The following is a 20,840-nucleotide window of genomic DNA, read 5'->3' as shown; positions in this document are numbered from 1 at the left end:
GAGGTTTGGATTCAACACCTTTCTCCCCAGTATAGCAAGAGATTTATGCAGTGGACTTTGACTCACATTTGCATGGACACACATTAGATATTGAAACTGAAAGGTTGTTGTCCTTGATTTACCAACACACCTTGTTACTTATGGTTATAGCCATTGTAATTTTATCCTCCAGCTCCCAGAAACCTGTGGGTGGAAGAAACTCAGTGTGGAGACATGCTGTCTGAAACACAGTGCAATAATGTCACTGTGTGCAGTGAAGCCAGAAAAAACTCAGAAATGTGTGTTTATTATAATTAGTTCAGTTAATAATCTACCTCTCGTGGGATAAGCCAATGCAGTCTTATTTCATGCTGAACACAGAGCACACTTATTTATTTAATATTATTATTATTATCATCATTATTTTTTGCATAACATGAGCACAGAGTAAAACGATTTGGTTACCCTGCTGAGCACTTTGGGATGCCTGCCACTCTTCATTTAACAACTCTCATGCTATTACCCACTGTAAAATGTAAAACTCATTTACAATCAGAAAAACACCTTAATTTACCGTGTCTTTGTTTGGATCTAAGACAAATACACTGCATGTCTCACAGCCATCTTCTTTGTTGCCTAGCAGCAAAACTTCACTTTACATTAGGAGAACAGCAATGAAACAGATTTAGTTACTTTTTTTTTTTTTGAGAAAAAGAGCATATACTAGTCGTGTTAGGTTCCCATTCATTATCAAAGCTGTTCACTGCTGATGCTGAAAAGAGAACATATAAATAGAACATTAGGTCATTATAAAGTAAAAAGAGTTTTTTTTGTGTTTTGTCTTGTTGAAATTTCATTATAAAAATGCTTCAGCCTCTACCTTAACTTTCAATTTTTCCTTTAGAGCCGGAAGCAAGACCTTCCCAGGGAGGAACAGGGTCCATCGATAAAAAACCTGGACTTCTGGCCAAAACTCATCACTCTGATGGTCTCTGTGATTGATGAAGACCGGACAGCTTACACCCCTGTCATTAACCAGTATGTATCTCTTTACTTGACAATATATGCATTTTCATTTCCTTGCATATACACCGATGAGCCTTATATTTTATGATTCTAACCATAACATGCGATAAAGGGCCATCCTGAAAAATGCATGTTGTGACAAATAAACTTTCACATAGTGAGGTTTACAGTTTTTCTATTCTTTATGTTGTGGCATGATGTGCTACTTTTTGAGATCTCTTCCCCACATTTTTTCGAAATGTTTTCTCGATTCATTAGGTCTGGATGCAGTTATCCCTGGGTGTGGCTAGGAAAATTATACTTAGCTCTCCAAACAAAAAGGTTAATGTCAGTTAATTTATTAATAAATTAAACAATATTTTGAACACTGCATTTTCTAATTGCTCAGGTTTTCTTTGTGTAAAAATAAGCAATTTAATATAATATTTTACATGTATTTTATTATTATTTATATAATAACATATAGAAGAAGAAGAAATCAGAAAGGGGCAAATTAGTTTTTTCTTGGCACGCTGAAGAAATGCAGGGTGACTCAAAACTACACAATACTACAGTACTGTAGTTTATAAAATAAACAAATTTCATGACCTAAAGGAAAGAGAGTGTCATTTGCCTTTAAAGAAAATAAGATTAAATATATTTCCCTCTTTCTGCCTCGCTCATACATATCTGCTCAAATGCCTCCCACTTTTTGTTTTCTCCTTCTTCTTGCTGATTTACGATGCTTATTAAGACTCTGTTTATGCCCTGAGCTTTCTCTCCTACACTGTCTAATGATAGATTTGCAATATTCATGCCTAATGCCTCCACATTCCCCTGGTCAACTTCCAGAGTGACAGCAACTCAGATGCTTTTTCATGATAAATCCAGGAGGGGACTTGTTGCCTTTAAATAGGAGCCGCTGCAGCCATAGGGAGAAAAATGTTAGTCTGTCGCACTGTGTTGAGAATATTTACATGATGAAACTAGCCTTGAAAATTTCACGGATTTAAACTAATTTAAAAGAATACATTTTATGATTGGGGGAAAACGTGGATGCTGCAGTTGTTTTTAAAAGCATAAGCATAGCAATATCCCCAGAAACACCTCATGCATAAACCATTTATTTCACCAAATAGAAGTAAGACTGTGGCAGAACATATTATGCTCATCTTCACCACAGAGGGTTTCATTATCTGGCCTACCTACAGTACACCATCTGGTTGCATGACAAGGCTGAGGAATAACTGAGATAGAAACAAAGATTCTTAGAGTGATAGAGATGAAAGTGCAATTGTTTCAGGGATTCTGTTCACTTTTCTTCTTCGCTGGGTGCAATGAATCAGCCTTTTGGACTTGGCTCCTTACCTCAATAAAAAGACCTGAGGTTGGGAAAAGGAGAACAGCAGAGTTTTTGTGTATGTGAGTAAGTGCACTTCAGCATTGCTTCTCTGCAGGAGTGTCCAAGCTGAGCAGATGATTACTGCTCCAATAGAAATTGTCGGACAAATGAGTTTGTTGTTAGAAACAAGGCGGCCTGGAGCAAAAGTAAAACATTTCCAGATAAATTGACCTTTCTCAAACCAAGGCTCCGCCATCTATAAATGTCCTCCCTTCACTGTCTGAAGATACAGATAATTAAACCATTGACATCTCACGTTCAAGCTTTGACTGAAAATCTATAGGCATTCAAAATAGAAGATTACTTCCCAAATGCGTTGCCACCTTCATTCTCTCTCTTTCACTTTGTCATTTCCTTCTGCACTTTTTCTCATCTTTAAGGCACGCACATACAACTCATTTCCGCCCCAATTCAACTAGGTTTGGAAATAGCGGGGGGTTATTAGATTATGAGATGTCTTCTACCACATCTGTTAAGTCATTCGTTAGAGACCTGGGATGGCCATCAGACCAGCCACTCAAGCGTGTCATTGTACGGAAATGAGTCTGATTGAAATCCGTTTGAATTCCAACAGGTTTCCGCAGGAGCTGAATGCGGGCAAGATCAGCGCTGAAATCATGTGGAGTCTCTTTGCCCTAGATATGAAGTATGCAATGGAAGGTCAGTGCTCATCAGATAATTTTGCATGAGGGCATAAGTGACCGAGTGGAAGATTAAGACAAATGATATGAACTGACTGAGTCTTGGTGAAGAACAATAACTGACCTTTGTGTTGCTTTCTGCAGTCAAAAGTTCAGAGTGTTACTGTGTTTTATGCCTGTCTATGTAAGTGCTGTTTATCGGTTGGTGTCTCACTGTTTATCACCTGTGCCTGGCTGTGGTCAGCGCTACTGCCTATCTAGATTATGCTTGCTTTCTTTCATTCTATTGATCACTGTAGTGAAACTGGAACTTCTTTTAAGCAAGATAAGCATTTGATCTATTGCACAATCAAAGACAAGTGAGATGCTCAGGTTTTGTGTCTCTTTATTTAATTACCTCCGTCGTTCAGTCGCCGCCTTAAAAAAACAAAGAAAAGTATTTATGATGCCCCAGTGTTACTGCAGTTTGCAACATTTGGAGTAAGAGTCCCTGGCTAATGGCAAATTTCAGTAAGCAGTAGTAAGTTCGAGGCCCACTTTTAGCGCCCTAGGCAAGATTATGATTTGGTGTAATGCCACATGAGTAAATATGAGCAGCTTTCTGCTCGAGGTAGAACTATCGCAGTATGTAAAACCCAAGCATGTAAAATTGGAGTAACTGGCCAACATTTAAATCAATATGAAAATGTTTATATTTGCTTACACGCAGCATCAGTGACATCTTAATGTCAGATTTAGGATCATTGTTTCTCAATACTGAATTCTACGTCACAGAAACTCTTGACACAACTGTGCACATACAATATTAACTGTAATATAAGTGAATGCCGTAGGGACAATATTGACCTGTTTGGAGGGAAAGTCAGTACCCTGGTTAGTCATACCTGCTCACCAGTATCAGCAACCGAATCTCTAGTTTAAAAATGATTTTGAAAAAGTCAGGTTATGCAGGAATCAGTGTATGTTTCGAGTCTATGGTGTTAGCATCAGCTGTTACTGCAGTGTGAGGCAAACATTTTTTTAACAATGTGTGAGGCACATTGATCTATCGTGCCAGACCTTTTCATGAGGAATAGGAGCAATGACAGAATATTTCTTCATCCTCTTTGGCACACCATTGGTGAGGGTATCTAGCTGGCATTTGCCAAAAACTGGCCCTAAAGAGGTTGGTATTTTCACTGTGCCCTTGACCAAGGCACTGGCTTTAGTCCCTAGGCACTGCAGAGTGGCAACGCATTACTTCTAAGATGGGTTAAATTCAGAAATTAAGTTTCCCTTGGGATAAAAGGATGTCTTATATCTTACTGATTGTAAGTCAAACAGTTTAAAATATTTAAAGATACAGAACATGCAAGTGTGTGCTGGAGTTTTTTCTAACGTATTCTTTCTACTAGGGCTACATGATTATTATTATGATTATTTTAACCAAAATGCAGATCACGAGACGCTGCCACAGTTGCCGATTTTAAGAAATAAAAAAGTATGCTTTTTTGTCCTCTTTATTCACCTAACTTGAGTGCACCTAACTTAGAAGAAAAATTAAAAACACAATGGTAAATCAACAGGTCTTTTTTTCACTTTTACATTGTTACTAACGTTTATTCACTTGACCCATATGCTCAAGAGGCAAAATAAAGTCTTTCACTACAATCACTTGCATGATTGATGTGAATAGCACTCAGAGAAAAGTGCTGGACACCTGTGAGATTTGACTGTGTTTCCTCTGTGACATTTGCATAGTCATTTTGTTTACTGGACATGTATCTTTAGCTAATAAGACTGTGTTGATAATTTTAGTACATCTTGGTGAACTGGATTCTGATGTGCTTTCTTGGGTGTCATGATGTCATGATGTTGGATGATTGACATTAACAACCACTGCGTTGTTTTTCTTGGTCTCCATGCATTCATCGTACTGCAGTTTGTGATGTTCTTTCGGGCAATAGAGCAACTTAGTTATCCTTTCAGCACTTTCCGCATGACTTCTTGGTTTAAAAACAATTGCCCTAAGTATATCCAAACTATTTCCAAACACGGATGGATGAACTTTACCATCTGCTGTGCCAAATATTTGATTCTTGTTGTCTATATAATGTAGTGTTGCTTGCTCGCAATGACTAGTCCAGGAAACCTCAAGCTGTGTGCTACAAGGAACAGCTTGCAGCACCATCATTCAGTCTTGTTGTCAGGTAGAGATTAAGAGAGAGGTTTATTTGCTTTTGCTTTGCTCTCTAGCATGCATGTTCAATATTGCACAATCATGTTCATTTCTGGGAATCCAAAATCATGATCAATATTAAATTTCAAGTAATTCTGCATCTCTATTTTTTACAGCATGTCCTTGTTTTGGCCAAATAAACACTGTATTTAACTTATTATATTACACAATAAACTGGAAGGTGTTGGAAAAAGGGCCACCAGACTGACATGCACTGTAAAGGTATGAAAAATGACATTTTGCAGTTTCATGAGATTATTTATTAACTGTAATTGTGGACGAACCAAACAGAGTGTAAACTGTTGCAGCTGTGTAGTACTGCAAAATGAAACTAGTATTTGTTTTTCTGTATGCTTTGGTGGTTTAATATAGATTTTGCAATACAAGTTAAGTCTTTTTTTCCCCAGAGAGTTGCAGTGATCAGGTCATAAATCTCTGATATATTCTACCAGTACGAAAACAGATGTTCCCTGTTTTATGTGGGTTTTGTCTTTAATTCCTGCCCACGTGTTTTCTAGCTCTCCTCCCAAAAGGCAGTAAATGCCACCTGGAGGCTGGTTTTTGAGGTTGGTGGCTTCTGGATCAATCCCCACAGGATATATGGTGGGAGGCGGAATACAGAAAGGCGTTAATGAAGAGTGGGGTTGTGAACAAGTGTTAAGATAGTTTCGTGTCAGTGTGTTTGCACATAAGGACTCAGCAGGGTGTCACCCTTGGTTCTGAGTTTTTGTGGATTTCTGCTCTGAAGTCTAACTTAGATAAAGTTTGCCAAAGTCACGTCTCTGAAAAGCAATGAATGTTTTTGAGCTTTTTTTTTTTCACACAGAAATCACGCTCCCCCAACAGATGCTACTCTTACGTTTACCAAATTCATCTCACTTATCTAATCACTTCATGTCATTCAACTCATTATTTCTATGAACAAAATGATTGTTTGTGACTATGTAGGACACAGCTTATCTGATTTGATTTATTTGATTTATGCATACTTGATTTAGGCAGAGAAGATAAAATGTCCAGCAGCATTTAGAAAATGATATCAAATGGTTTGCACCTCATATTAATATACAAATATTATGAGATTCTCTTTATCGACTGCGACCCTGATTTATCATTTACATTGATGTTGCAGTGGGGTTTTTTTTTTAAAACATGCATATTTTGCCTGGTCCAAGCTGAACATCTGAGCCACATCTGTGCTGAATTAAATATGACAGAAGACATATTTGTTACTTTGATGAAGGCAAGCAGGCTGGGTGATGTGATTGAGGTTTAAACACTAGAAATGCTCTTCAGACTGTGCTGAAGACGCAAAGCTCAGGAGCACCAAAGAGCTTATTGACAATTTATTCTCATCTACTCAGCATATACCTGCTGCTTCCTCTGTGCTAAGCCTTCTTAAGTTGCTATAGCAACCAGGTGTCATGGTGAAGACACTGCAAACTGCAGTATTTCTGACACACACACACACACACACACACACACACACACACACACACACACACACACACACACACACACACACACACACACACACACACACACACAAAGCATATACTGTATATTCTACATTGAGAGGGTTGTAGTTTGATTTTTTTTTTTGTCAGGTAAGGCTACAGAATTCATGTCAATGTCCATTTTATATTTAATATACTGTGACAGGTGCAGAGTGTGTGTGTGTGCGTGTGTGTGTGTGTGTGTGGGGGGGGGGGGGTTCTATGGTGAGGTTAAAGAGCACAGAGTACAAAGATTTCAGGGTTATGTGAACTGAGACTTTCATAAACACACAAATTTATACTTTAATTATATTTTTTTAATTCAAATTTCCACAGTAACTTTAGTAGTGGTCATACTCATAACATATTAGGTGTCAGTAAATGCTGAGTAGCCTCTATCACATACGTATGCTTTCATAAGTACGTCATACTTATGAAAGCATCGCATACTTGTATAGCCTCAGACTTCCTCCACCCTCTGTCTTATATAGGATGTTGCTACTTCCTGTGCCCTGAAGTAAGAAAACAATTTGAAAGTTATTCTTTATTTCATCATTTGGCAATGCAGAACTTCTTGAACCTGTTTATCTGTTTGTACTTGAAGTACATTCAATTTGAATATTTTTCACACAATCCAGCTTGGTGACATGTTGTACTGTTACCTGTGCAGGATTTAGTTCTGCAATACCTAACTTAAGGAAATTGAAAACTGTAACAATAAACAGCAAATGTACTTCAAACATGACAAAGATAAGAAAATATCATTTTCATTAGTGTACATTAAAGGTCAAAATAATGTATAATTATTATATTTGTTCTTCTTAGATATTAAACCAATAACTTAAAGAGAGTCAATAAAATTCTATAATATATAAAAACATCTCGTGTGTTTACACTTCCTTGATAATATATGTACTTAAGCAAATCAATAATGCAACAGAGACAGTGAGAGCAGTTGGGGCTTTGTGTTTGTATGTGAGGATATCTGAGTCAGGGCAGCTGGGCATGTGACCACCTGGGGTGTTACTGACTGCTGTCACAGCAGGTTTGGGCAGCATGTGTGTTTGTGTGTGCGTGCTCGATTTGCCCAGTGGAGTCAGTGTTACAAAAAGAGACGAGCATCACGGATGCACTCAGTCACACATACCCTCTTTCTCGCTCCTTGAGCCTGAACCCTTTTCCCCTACTTTGCCTCCTCGTGTCTCTTCTTGTCATTACATCACTGCATGCCCACAGCGACACATGCCAGGAGGAGGAAATGACTGTCATGTTCCTCAAAGGAGCACTTTGTATGAATTATTGCTCACTTTTTTGTTGGATCGGCTAGTAGTTGGAGCTCTGGGTTTGGATTGGTGGAGAGAGGTTAGTAGTTAAATGAGGGAGCATTTTACAGCTCATAAACCACATAATGGTGTAGCAGAAGCACACACACCCAAAATCATGCGAGATGCTTTACTACTTTACTGATTGTAAAACAGTACAAAACTTGGAAAGTTTGCATACACTTTTAAGCTACATCTTAAAGGGTTTGCATGTAAACTTGTCACTATATTAGGAACATCTTGCTGGTGTCAGCTTGGACCCCCTTTTGGTCTTCATTCACACACAGACTAGACAATGATTTCATGACATGCTGCAGTGATATATAAACATGTGGTGAGTGAAAACTCACAAAGTTCTCAGTGCATCACGTGAGTTCTTGCAACAGTTTGAGCCTATAGCAGTATACCTAGGGAATGTTTTAGGGTCACCTGATCCAGCCTGCTATAAGCTTTATCAAAAAAGAAAGCCTTACGCCTCATATTAAAGATAGACAAGGTGTCTGTCTCCTGAATCCAAACTGGGTGCTGATTCCACAGGAGAGGGCCCTGGTGTCTGGAAGAACTGCCGGCCATTGTGATATTAGAAACTCTAGAAACCACAAGTAAGCCTGCAGTCTGAGAGTGAAGTGCTCTTTTGCCATAGTATGATATTATGAGGTGTTTAAGGGATAATGGGGCGTGATTATTCCCATGCATATTTTGACTTATTTTCAAAACTTTGTGTGTGAGTAGAAGAATTTAAAATTCAGTTCTGGATTTACCAGGGAGCTAATGAAGAGAAGCTAATATGGGAGAAATACGGTCTATCTTTCTAGTCCTTGATAGTAACATTTTGGATCAACTGGAGGCTTTTTAGGGACCTTTAATAGCAATGATAATGATCAGTAACAATAGCTACAGTTTAATGACTGTGGTCATAAATGGATAGAAATGGTCAGCAACAATACTCAAGCTACAATGTTTATACATTGTGTGCCACGGGTAATCTGGGGTCCAAAGTGTACCAAAAAAATATTCTCGACACCATTACACCAACCAGCAGCAGTCTGAACTGTTGATATCTGGCAGGATGGATCCATGCTTTCACATTCTTTACACCAAATTGTTACCCTACCATCGCAATGTTGCAGCAGCAATCGATGCTCGGCAGACCTGTCAGCATTTTTCTAGTTTCAGTTCCAGTTTCCTATTTTGATCAGCCTGTGTGAATTGCAGGCTCAATTTCTTTCTTTCTTTTTATAGCACCCAATGTAGTCTGGTATCCATCCTTTTTAAGGTTTCATGCCTCATGTTCAGAGATGTTCTTCCACAAATCTTGGTTGTACGAGTGGTTATCTGAGTTATTGCAGTGTTCCTATCAGCTCAAAGCAGTCTAGCCATTTTTCTTTTATCTTTGGTATCAACAAGGCATTTTCCGAGTAGTAAACTGGCACTCAGTGGATATTTTCTCTTTTTTAAACAATTCTCTGCAAACCCTAAAGATGATTATGCAAAACTGCAATAAAACAGCAATTTCTGAAATACTCAAACCAGCCCACCTGGCGCCAACAGCCATGCCAAGTTTAAAGTCCCTTAAATCACCTTTCTGCTTCATCACTCCATTTCACAGTCATGACTAAATATGTTAAATATCACAATATTGGTCACAATTCATGGTATGGCATGGTAAGAAAAGTCCTCTTAAAGTTTCACATTCATTGTGTAAGAATACTATTCAGGAAGTTTTTTACATTTTGCTATGTCCAATACCACCTACAGTGCTATTTGAAAGTTGCATGTGTAATAGCAGAAACTGTAGACAAGTGACCAAATTGGTCCTGTAGGTCTATTTTAAGCTGCATACATATGTGTATGAACACATGCACTGTTCCTGCATGTACCGTGTTTTGATGAGGTGGTAGAGAAGAGGTGATTTCTTTGAGCCAATTCAGGTTTCTGCTCAGCTGTCTCATTCAGACAAATGGAAGTATATCAGAGTAACCTGTTTATATAAGAAGGCCCATAAAACTGGCAGGGTGGATGACAGAGACACCCTGAAGGAGGTGGGCCGGAATATCCTGCTTCATTGGTCTATCTATCTGTGTCTGTATGCGTGTGTGTGTCCTTGTGTGCGTATGCGTGCGTATGTGCATGCATGTGTGCAGACAAATGTGCAGGCACTTTCGCACATTTGTTCACGCGCTCAGTTGTGCAAGTAAGTAAGAAGGAATGAATGAGAATATAAAGAGAATATTTGTGTCTTTGTGACTCTGTGCACAGATGTGCATGCACATTACTTAATGAAGTCTTTGATGCATCCTCTGATTCCTGCTTGGAGGCCCTTGGTGCCAGTGCTGGTGCAGAAATGGATGCTGCTAATTTTAGCATCACTGTGAGAATCTCTGAATGTGTGAGAGGAGAGGGAAAGGGCGCTTCAGAGAGGTAGGAGGGATAACAAAAACAGAGTGGATAAAATAAGAGACAGAGAAAAGATGTGGGAGCATATCGAGTGTGAATGACTGTGACTATAGCTGAATGTATTCCCGCAATCCCTGATAACTTACTAATAAACTTGTAAAATTGTGCTGTGTAGTTAGAAACTGAGCTTTTAGAAGCATATCAATCATTATTATAATTTGCCATGTTGTTGTGTAGTTTGTTAATTTCTTAAAAAACCTTAAAAAAACATCCAACAGGGAGCATGCAGACTGGTCACTGAAGCTAAACAGAAGCAAATAAGGAAGAGAATAAAAATAGTGCTTCATTACAGCAACAACGGATTTATTTCTAGACTTTCAGACTGTGATGAAGTTTAAGGCACACATTTTATATGCGTTGTATAGCTGTTTAATGACGGTGGTTCCCAGGGCATGCCGTTGAAGATCTAGTGCCTCTGCAGCCCATTAACTCACCTTCAGCCTGTTGGAGCAGCTTCGCTCCATAAAAGAGTTAAATTGAACTTCAGTTAATGTACAGTACGGTTTTGGTTTCTATAACAAGGTGGTGTTTACAGGGCTGAGGCGTGCCCGATGTTTTTTAAACTATTCATTTCATTTTTTTTGGCATAAGACTGGAACCTCAGTTCAGATCTCTTAGTACATCATCTGACAGCTTATGTCTTTTTATATTCATTGACTTTATAAAGCACTGAAGAGCAGCTTTTTCATACATGGAGGTCTCATAAATGCTTAATAAAGCCTCCATTAAATGTAATGCCTTCTGTCAGTCCAGTTCAATAATAATGTTTTATATTTCCTCTCTTAAGGAGCTGCTGTATAATATGCAATGTTATTGTATTTGTTTTAATAAAATGGATAACATAAATCCGTACTTAATATCCACAAAGACATAGATTTAACATAAGACCACAAATGCCGCACTACGTGTTGCAGTGGTGATTCATTATCCTGAACCAGAGTGGAGCCTTAACATTAGTTCACCTCAGGTTTGGCTGTGTCTCAGTTCATTATATTTCTGTTTGAGTCTCATCAACATGGGTTGGTGTCTCTGTGGACTCTTGTGTTTTAGCCGAGCTGTGTCAGTAGACCCCTGTGATAAAGCTACGGAGGCCCTTTGACTGAACTGGGTCAGAAGCCAAGATGAAGGAATTGTGCCACAGAGAAAAGTACGCTGCCTTTGGCTGCCATTTTGCTCCTCTGGGCTTTTGTCTTGAGCACATCCGTCTAACCTTGCACTCTTACAGATATAGTCGCTGAATGGTAATTGTACAATGCAAAAGCTGCGGTAAACTGCTACACTTCATAATATCCACTGTATTAAATCAATGAGGCAGAGAGTGAGGCAGTCTCTTGTGAGTTTGTCTGTCCCTGTGGGCTGCGTCACACAAGATGACATCCTCGCCAGGGACCTTGAGCCTACTCCTCCCTCAGGACAGCCCACACTGTTTACCACCAGCAGGGGAAAATGACACAGATCCGAATACACATACAACAGTGTATGAGTGCACAAAATGATATACTACACACATTTTCATGCATATTTACAGCATTTATTTAAAAAGCTAGATGAGACAATGAGACCACGCTCAAGCTCACTTAATACTTTTGTTAATAAATGTGAGAAAGCATTGGTGTAAATCTTCTTTGTGAATGAGATTGTGGAAAGAGGACACTTGGTAAGGTTGGTGAGGGAGTTTAGTCATGCAGAGACAAAAGTTGCTTCTAATGGAAGTGTGTGGACTGTTTTTTCCTAATGCATCCTATTTGGGACTAGCACCTGCATCTGTGTTTTGGACTGTGAAAACACATAGACGCCTGCCAGGCCAATCAGCTGAAGAGTGAAGGTCTTCATACAAGCTGTAATGGACAACATCCACCAGTACTAAAAAGAACTTTAGGTCTCATTTATTGAGCACCTCAGTGCCTTACTGAGTTTCATTCACTGGCATTTTTTTTTACCATTAACTTCATTAATTTAGTGAAAAATGTCTTAGGTGAAGTGTCCAATCGATCATATGCAATCATAAGGCTTTCTGATCTCATTGGGCTGTCACTTTACCTTGTGTTACCTCATTTGCATACAGCTACTTTATTGCTGTGGCCCTCTGCAAAGTTTTGCATCATTCATGAAGAGCTGGAACAGAAACAAAACACATTAGCACCACATTATTGCCACAGTATTTATGATGAAGTGTACTTAAGCATATAGCTCACATCGAAGCATGAACAGCCATGGTACAATTAAATACTTATATAGTTTTTAATATGTCAGTGCAGTGACACCACGAGGCCTTGTGAGGCTGGATTTGCATAAGTAATCATATCAGCATAACAATAAATTTGAATCAACTTACCTTGCAAAATGACAGATCTGACAAAGAGCTACAGTATAATTACTGTCTTCGAGGTGAAATTCGTAAGTGAATTATAAATTAATTGTGTTGAATTTCAACTTCCTGTAATTACATTTTTTAAGAAGGCTCTGCCTGTTTTAAAGGCAAGCTATGTCTGTTGCCTTCAAGATTTTAAAATGGAATTCTCAGCTATAAAAAATTTAAAACCATTTTCAGATGACTCATTGTGAAGTCAGGCAGCTTCTGTATGTTTTATTGCAGTATTTTTTTTAATGTTCCCTGCAGTCTTATTTACCTCAGTTTTTTTCCTCTGTTCCAAAAAAAAAAAATCACACTGGTAAGAAAAATGACTTTTAGTCCAAGTTTGAAAAGAATTAATCTCCCCCTTTGTGTTGCATTTTCTAGAAAGATGATATAAGATGATGTGTCTTTATGACTGAGGCGCTTTTAAAGTCAAGAGTATAGCCCTCTTTTAACCACTGTTAGTTACAGTAATTTGTATCCAGAATGAGCTTAAGGATTAAATCTGCTTTAAGTGATGATTGTAGGTGACTGTGAGTATGTGACAGCAAAGGTGTATGCAAGCAGAGCTGAGGGCAGAAAGGTTGACACACTGTGATGGTGCATGTATATGTGTCTGTTCTGCTGTGTGTAAGCAGCCTTGCAGTGCCAGCTCGATTATTAAAGTGGCACTGCCATAGCTATTCAGATATTACAACCGTAGGTCCTCCCTAATAAAAAAATGCAGACGCAGTATTCGGTGTTTAAACCAGCTGCTCCTTCTCTGACAACGACTGAATCACTGAATTCAGGTAAGAACTAACACGGCAGTTTCAACATTGAAAACCACTTTAGCCTTGCAGGTTAGGTGCTGATGAAATTAGTGACATGTCAGGAAAAGAATTCATTTCCTGACATCATTGTGGTTTTTCATACCAGTAATCTACAGAAAATCACTTTAAACCAACCGGTTTCATGGCTGCTTATGAAAATATTCAAAAATAAGTCTAATGTATGCATTTTCAAGCACAGACTACTTTGTGGAGTGGAGAAAATCAGTTGATTGTGACATTTCTCTATGTCTTTCTCTATGGCACTTCTCTATCTGTTGTTGCATTTGTCTTCACATTTCATAAAAATGTAACCCAGGTCTTTGCTTTGAAGACATTTTCTCTGGGGATATCAACATTATGTAACCTTTCAGTAAGATGCGTTGAAACAATAGTGTGCCATCCAATTATTATGTTAATGCTTCAGTAGAACTACTATAACACATGCATTCACATAGATATTTAATGTACATGACAGTCTGCCTATGTCTTTGTTAAAGTGGAGTCACAGTCATTAAATCAGGTATAAAACGAGCTGCGGTAACAGCTGAAAACTGACTGACTCAAGTACAGCACTCACTGTATTGTGTTTGAATGCATCTTGAGGCAGACACGTGTTAATTGCACATATGTAAATATCTTTTTTCTGAGCTTATAAGGAAGTATAGCGAGCATGGCAAGCATGGCACTATTCATCAAAGTAAGCACTGAGGTTCTTATCAGGATTAAGCCACGACAGGCACGGTGCAATGCATTGGATTTAAACATGTCTTTGATGTTGTGTGCTTGTTTATATCTTTTCCTGCATTTGAATATGTGTGTGATTAGGTGGTTTCTTTCTTTCTGCTAAACTATTGTGCTCACTTATGTTCCCCGCTTTTTCAGTCTTATTGAGACCTCTTATCGTGTGTCCAGAAATAGACAAATGTTTTTATGGTTTAGTTAAAATGGATTACGGTATACATTTGGCATTACAGTACGACTCAAATGTGTATCAAATGACCATATGATCAGATGTAGAGTGCCCACGCAACACATTCCATCTGTGAAACACTGAAGCAGCTGCTACACTAAATCGTGTCTGCCATCGAGAAAGGAATTGTATGGCTATTTGCATACTGGATAAAAGTGCATGAAAAATGAGAAGGAAAGGGTCGTGCAAAAAATGAAAAAGCACCATACAAAATAACAGGGAGTGGTTGGCTAACAGAGACCAATAAAAAGACCAACACGTGATTCAATAGAAGCGTTGGATTTCCAAGGGGAGTGCAGGATGCTTTAGTGCAAGACTATAATGCTAACAAATGTGCACTAGTAGATAGCAACAACAGCTCCAGGAAACATCAGTCTCTTAGTCCAACGCTTTGAGCTGAAACATTGCAACAACTTTTTCATGGATTGTCATAATGTTGTTGTTTACAGATAAAAGAAAAATAATGTTTTTTTTACTTGTGTACGGCGCCCTCTTTTCATTTCTATTTGTGGATTTTTGAACAGAACTCGCCTCCCCCTGTTTTAATCAATGCTAATTAAATTTGATGTGTGTCAAAGCTGCACCAAATGTCCATTGTTTTGCTATGGCATACAGCTCTGTGTCAAGATCTCTGTCAAATGAGCATAACGGTGTTCTTAATGTGGAAAAGCGTGTGTCACATCTTGATTGGTAAAAATGCTTCTGCAGAGCACACACCTGTGCATCTTCACTCTCAGCTCCTTCAGCAAACTTGTTCTGTCCTCACTTCTCCTTAGAGATAGGAACTAAGACGTTCTGTTGTGGTGTGGTGAGATCAGTCTCTAGGTCACAGGCAAGAGGACAGAGGACAGTAGAAAAGGTGGCACACGACGGTAATTAGAAGGGCTCTGTGTTTTGTGCTAATTAGCAAGGGTTAGCTCCCTGCCACCACTGCTACCGGATGCTCAACATTACAGTCTAAATTTAAGGCTTGTCAATGTTTGCACTGTTTAGCCAATATTGTAATGTTAGTATTTAACTAAAATCACAACTTGTACTGCTGGATCACGTCATTACTGGGTCACTCTCATAATTACCAGTTTCACAGAAAACAGCATTCCTGTCAGTATAATTGTTGTAATTGACCAAAAAAGTCACTTTTTTTTTTAAAGCTGTTAAACATCCAGCTTGATGCTAAAATACGTAGGAGTGCATTGATATATACACATATATGGAAACCTCAGGCAACACACTGGCACCAATCCCTGTTCTAATAAGGGGACACACACACTTACAGTGTTTAAGTACAAACACAAATTGGACAAATTTCTGCATATTTCTGCAAAGGGACAATGCTGTGTCAGCAGCAGTAGATAGTTATCTCTGTCCTGGATGCAGTTTCCACTTTACCATAATCAACTCTACTATAATCTGTGCAATAAAAATACAAGTGATGTCCTCATTTTACCACCTCAAAAGCTCAGCCATGCTCCCTTGCCCTTCTGCAGGCTATCTAAAGAACCTTTATAAAACAATAATGGCATAATTGTAATTATAATGGGATAAGAGAAATTACATTACTGCATTACAGATGTTCAATGTTTCACACAGTTATAGAATTGTGAAGGAAGCAAAGTATTAACTTTCACTATCAATATTACCCATTACTATTAAAACATCACTCATCCAACTGTGCAGAAAAGCTTTTAGTAAACAATTTTCTCACACGGTAGCATGACATTATATAATGAAATGTAATTCCATTAGTATTATATTTTATTTGGGTGGTTATTGATTAGGACAGCTGGAAGCCCACTAATGAGTGACAAGCAGCAGACTGGCAGCTTGTGTCACACCCAATGGAAACTTTTCCATTGCTGCCACCTCTCACAGTTGATGTGAGCTGCTTGTGTGGCTGTAGACATGTACAGTAGACCTGTACAGAAAATGTGTTTGTCTTGTCAGTGAAGGATGGTCTCCTTGACCTATATGCTATCTTATCTGTGTTGAAACTGTGATGAAACAGTTTCCTGTATCCAATTTCTTTGTTACAACACACTCTAGTGGTCTTTTGTGTTGTGTTAGATTTTCCCTCCACCATATGGACCTCTCATTTTTGCAGTTTTCTTCTTCTTCTGAGAGCCATAATCTCATCCGTGCCCATCACTGCAGTCGCAAAATGCTTTACTTCTTATTGGTCTTTCTTCAGTGGTCCCTTCTCTTTTGTCTGACATTTCTCTTACAGTTTCTTTTTACTCATTTCCTTTCTTTTCTCTCATCTATTCTGTCCTAACCCCTTCGTTTGCACCATTACCATCCGTCTCTTCTAAAGGGGATCCCATGAAAGTGTTTAATTGTTCTGAAATGCCCACGGTGAGCTGGACTAAATGACTCAGCAGACTTGTCAGCTGACATGAAAGTCTAATTCATTTTAGCTCTAGTTTGTTTGCAGTCATTCAAAAGCTTTCTGTCTCTGGTGAGAGCTGGACACATTCGCAGACGCATTTTATTTCCTTGTTCTTTGAGAGCTCAAGGCTATACATAATCGAGGCTGTTAAGATGTCAGACTAAAAGCAAGCACTGTTGCGCAGGTGTTTTTCATGTTCATGGGGATATTTGCTTATTTATATAAGCAAATATAAGAGTATGTGAGTGTCTGTCGGCTCTTGTGGTTCTTGTGAAGATGTTGAAAGAACAACAGAATGCATTCAATACACTTACCACTAATTTAAAGCATCCTCTCCAGTCAGTCCAGGTCCTTCTACCTATAAGACTCATTCATTTTACAACTTAGATTTCAGTGTGACATTATTAATTACTTCCAGTGAATACTGCACTTGCTAACATGTGTGCCTCATGTTTTAATCTGCATTACAGAGCATGATAAGCACCGCCTATGCAAAAGCACTGAATACATGAATCTTCACTTCAAAGTCAAATGGTTCCATAATGAGTATGTCCGTGACCTGCCGGCCTTCAAGGATGTTCCACCAGAATATTCTCTGTGAGTGTTTTCCACACATCTACATGCACAAACACGGGCGTGCCCACACGCGCACACACACACACACACACGCACACACACACACACACACACACACACACACACACACACACGCACACACGTGTTACTGTATGAGCAAAGGTTTGTGCATGAACTGTTAGTTAAAATTATGGCAAAGATAAAACTAATACAGGCCAATTTAGCAGTAAATGAAAGTCATAATCAGCTTTTGTCAAAATGGTTTAGAGAGCTGTTGATTCAGCTGTAATAATTCCCAATGATATAAATGAGGATCAAATAAATAACAGAACAGCTTCTGTGCGTCAACACAGATTCACTGCAGGAAATCTGCATCAAGTTAGGTGGAAGGTGATTTTGTATCAGAGCACCGGCCTTCAATGGTAGTGCTAGTGAAGGATTAAAACTAAAAAGCCAAGTTAAAACATTTAAATTAGAGTGAAGTTAAAGGAGCATGAGTGGGAATGACATCACACCTACACGAGCTGTGCGGACATGGAACCCACGCCATGAAGCTCCCAGAGCACAGTTTTTGTACTGTTGCTAATGCCAGAGGAGGTTTGGATGAGGGCTGGAGATTGCACTCTGCACCCCAGTATTCAGTAACCCCCCTTTGTTACTTCATGTGGTCTGCCACTTTGTTAAGTTGCCGTGGTTCCTGAATGCTACCAGTTTGTAATAATACCACTTTAAGTTGAATATGTAATCTCTAGCACTATCTCTTTTACAAAATTACTTGTTGCAGCAATGGCATGCTATTGCATGTTTTAATCTGCATTACAGACTAGTGCTCATATTCACTGAGCTCTTTAGAACAAACCATTATTTTGAAAATATTTGCATGGCTAAGTGCTTGAATTTATATACCTGAGGCAGTGGGACTAAACATGGCTGAATTCAAAGATAAGAGGTGCAGACCCATACTTTTGGCAATAGAGCTTAATTTATCGTGGCTCAAGAGTCGGGAGTTCGCCTTGTAATCGGAAGGTTGCCGGTTCGAGCCCCGGCTTGGACAGTCTCGGTCGTTGTGTCCTTGGGCAAGACACTTCACCCGTTGCCTACTGGTGGTGGTCAGAGGGCCCGGTGGCGCCAGTGTCCGGCAGCCTCGCCTCTGTCAGTGCACCCCAGGGTGGCTGTGGCTACAATGTAGCTGCCATCACCAGTGTGTGAATGGGTGGATGACTGGATATGTAAAGCGCTTTGGGGTCCTTAGGGACTAGTAAAGCGCTATATAAATACAGGCCATTTATTTGTTTTGTCCAAATTCTATCATGTGGTAGTCATATCTGCCATTAGGCATTACAAAGCTTTATTAGATGATAAGTTTTCAGTGTTAAAATTAAATGGGTAAATATCACTCACTTTCAGCTGTATTGTTACAGAATATATTTCACTTGAACGATCTATCTTTAAAACTTTGAATTTTTAAATATAATTTAAAACCATTGTTATACATGCAGCCGTTTCTGGTTAAGGAAGAATACTGTTTTGATGAGGAGAAAGAATTTAAAGCACTTAGAAGCAAAAAAATGTTTTGTTCTGCTTTTTGTGTAAATAGCTGCGATATAGAAACATGTGCTAGATGCAAGTAATGCCCTGCCCTCTCTCATGCAGCCGGTTTATCAGAATAATGACTCACCCTTCCTGTCGGCCCAACTGTCACTCAAACACCATCAACAGCAAGATTGATTCTTCTAGAGGCATACACATCATACATACAAACACACGGACGCACACACACACAAGTCTCCCTGTCTGTCTTCCCTTTCTCTGTCACCCCGCCCACCTTATTTATTGGCTTTACTTCATGTGGCAGATGCCCTTAGCCAGAGTACACTGCAATTTTGGGGGAACATCCGCTGCTCTGAGGACAGACTCAGGCACAATATTAAACACGGAAATGTCAAAGTGAAACAGATAGAACAGCATTATTATTCCGCTAACAAATGTACTTCTTTACCAGACTCATTTGTTCCGGCCTGTCTTCCTCTGTCCTCTGTCTGAACTTCGCAGTCTAATCTGTCCACAAACTGAAATTTGATTTTAAAAACCTTCGTGAATGACAACCTTGGTCAATACCACGAACAAAATCTGCCAACTTTTAAGTGCACTACAATCATTTTCAATTGATTCCCCCATATTTATATATGAAAATCTCTTGCCCTCTGCGTCTGAATAACTTCTGTATAATGCAAAGAAACCCCAAACTACAGTTTGATCCTTTAATGAAAAAAGGCTTTTTTGTTTTAGGTGGTTTGAGCCATTTGTCATTCAGTGGCTTGATGAAAATGAAGATGTTGCTATGGATTTCCTCAATGGAGCGCTGGAAAGGGACAAGAAAGATGGAGTGAGTACAGCATTGAATTAGTTCTTAATATATAACTTTTATATTAACTCACCAAAGCCACTTGCATGTTTATTCACAAGGACGGCCTGTTTAGCCTGAATTTACCTCTTGAGTAGGTTATGGGAGGATAAAAGGAATTTCACACAGTCCAAACAGCCCTCGCTCTAAGAGTTGATTGGAATATTAATAAAATTTCAATTAAAAATTGATATGAACAGGAAACAAAACATGATTTTCAGGGCAAAGAAAGGCACTGAATGATCTTAGAGAATAATGAAAGGAAATGGAAAAAAGCTTCAGAAAACAACTGCAGTGTACTGAGGTCTGTATGCTTGTTTGTTAATGTTTATCAGAGTAAAAAGATATATATTTCATCTCGTGCAATTAACCAGATAAACACCTACAAATGCTACTATCAACATCACAGAATATTGTTTGCTAAAGTTAACATTTTCTGATATTTCAAACTGCATAGTGAAAGTGTTTTTTATTTAAACCTGCCCAAGTGGAAAACTTAAAAAAGGGGTAGATTCCCAGGTTTTAAATGTCAAGCCCAGTTTATGCACAGCCTTTGAAAACAGTATTTCAGTGTCCTCTGTGATTTTTTACAAGCTTTTTGAAGTCAGAAGCATATTCCTCTGTTATCTACTCATGGTGTCTATGACTGAGATATTTTTAACAGAAACACTATGTTAGAGAATATGTAGAAACTGCAGTATTTTTGGATGCAGGCCCATTTAAGCTCTATGCCTCCTACTCCCCATCAGCGTCCATACTCCTCAATCAAGTGTAACGTGTACTTTATTTTGGCAGTTTACTCATTATTTGTTGCAG

At 38.8% G+C, this 20,840-nt stretch overlaps 1 protein-coding gene across 1 annotated transcript in view; it reads left to right on the top strand.

Annotated features, from left to right (window-relative positions):
• Window positions 1-20,840, top strand: part of unc13c (unc-13 homolog C (C. elegans)) — a 117,681-nt gene that overhangs the window by 71,632 nt on the left and 25,209 nt on the right. The window contains exons 17-20 of the mRNA XM_085383151.1: window positions 884-1,017; window positions 2,961-3,046; window positions 17,515-17,641; window positions 19,910-20,006. Of these exons, the coding sequence (XP_085239277.1) occupies window positions 884-1,017; window positions 2,961-3,046; window positions 17,515-17,641; window positions 19,910-20,006 (444 nt within the window). The remainder of the gene's footprint in view (window positions 1-883; window positions 1,018-2,960; window positions 3,047-17,514; window positions 17,642-19,909; window positions 20,007-20,840) is intronic.

The sequence above is a fragment of the Rhamphochromis longiceps genome, linkage group LG1 (assembly GCF_057381845.1).
Source record: "Rhamphochromis longiceps isolate RC_006_pf linkage group LG1, R_longiceps_female_GT1.1, whole genome shotgun sequence".
Lineage (NCBI taxonomy): Eukaryota > Metazoa > Chordata > Actinopteri > Cichliformes > Cichlidae > Rhamphochromis > Rhamphochromis longiceps.
This window is presented reverse-complemented; position numbering and strand designations above follow the sequence as displayed.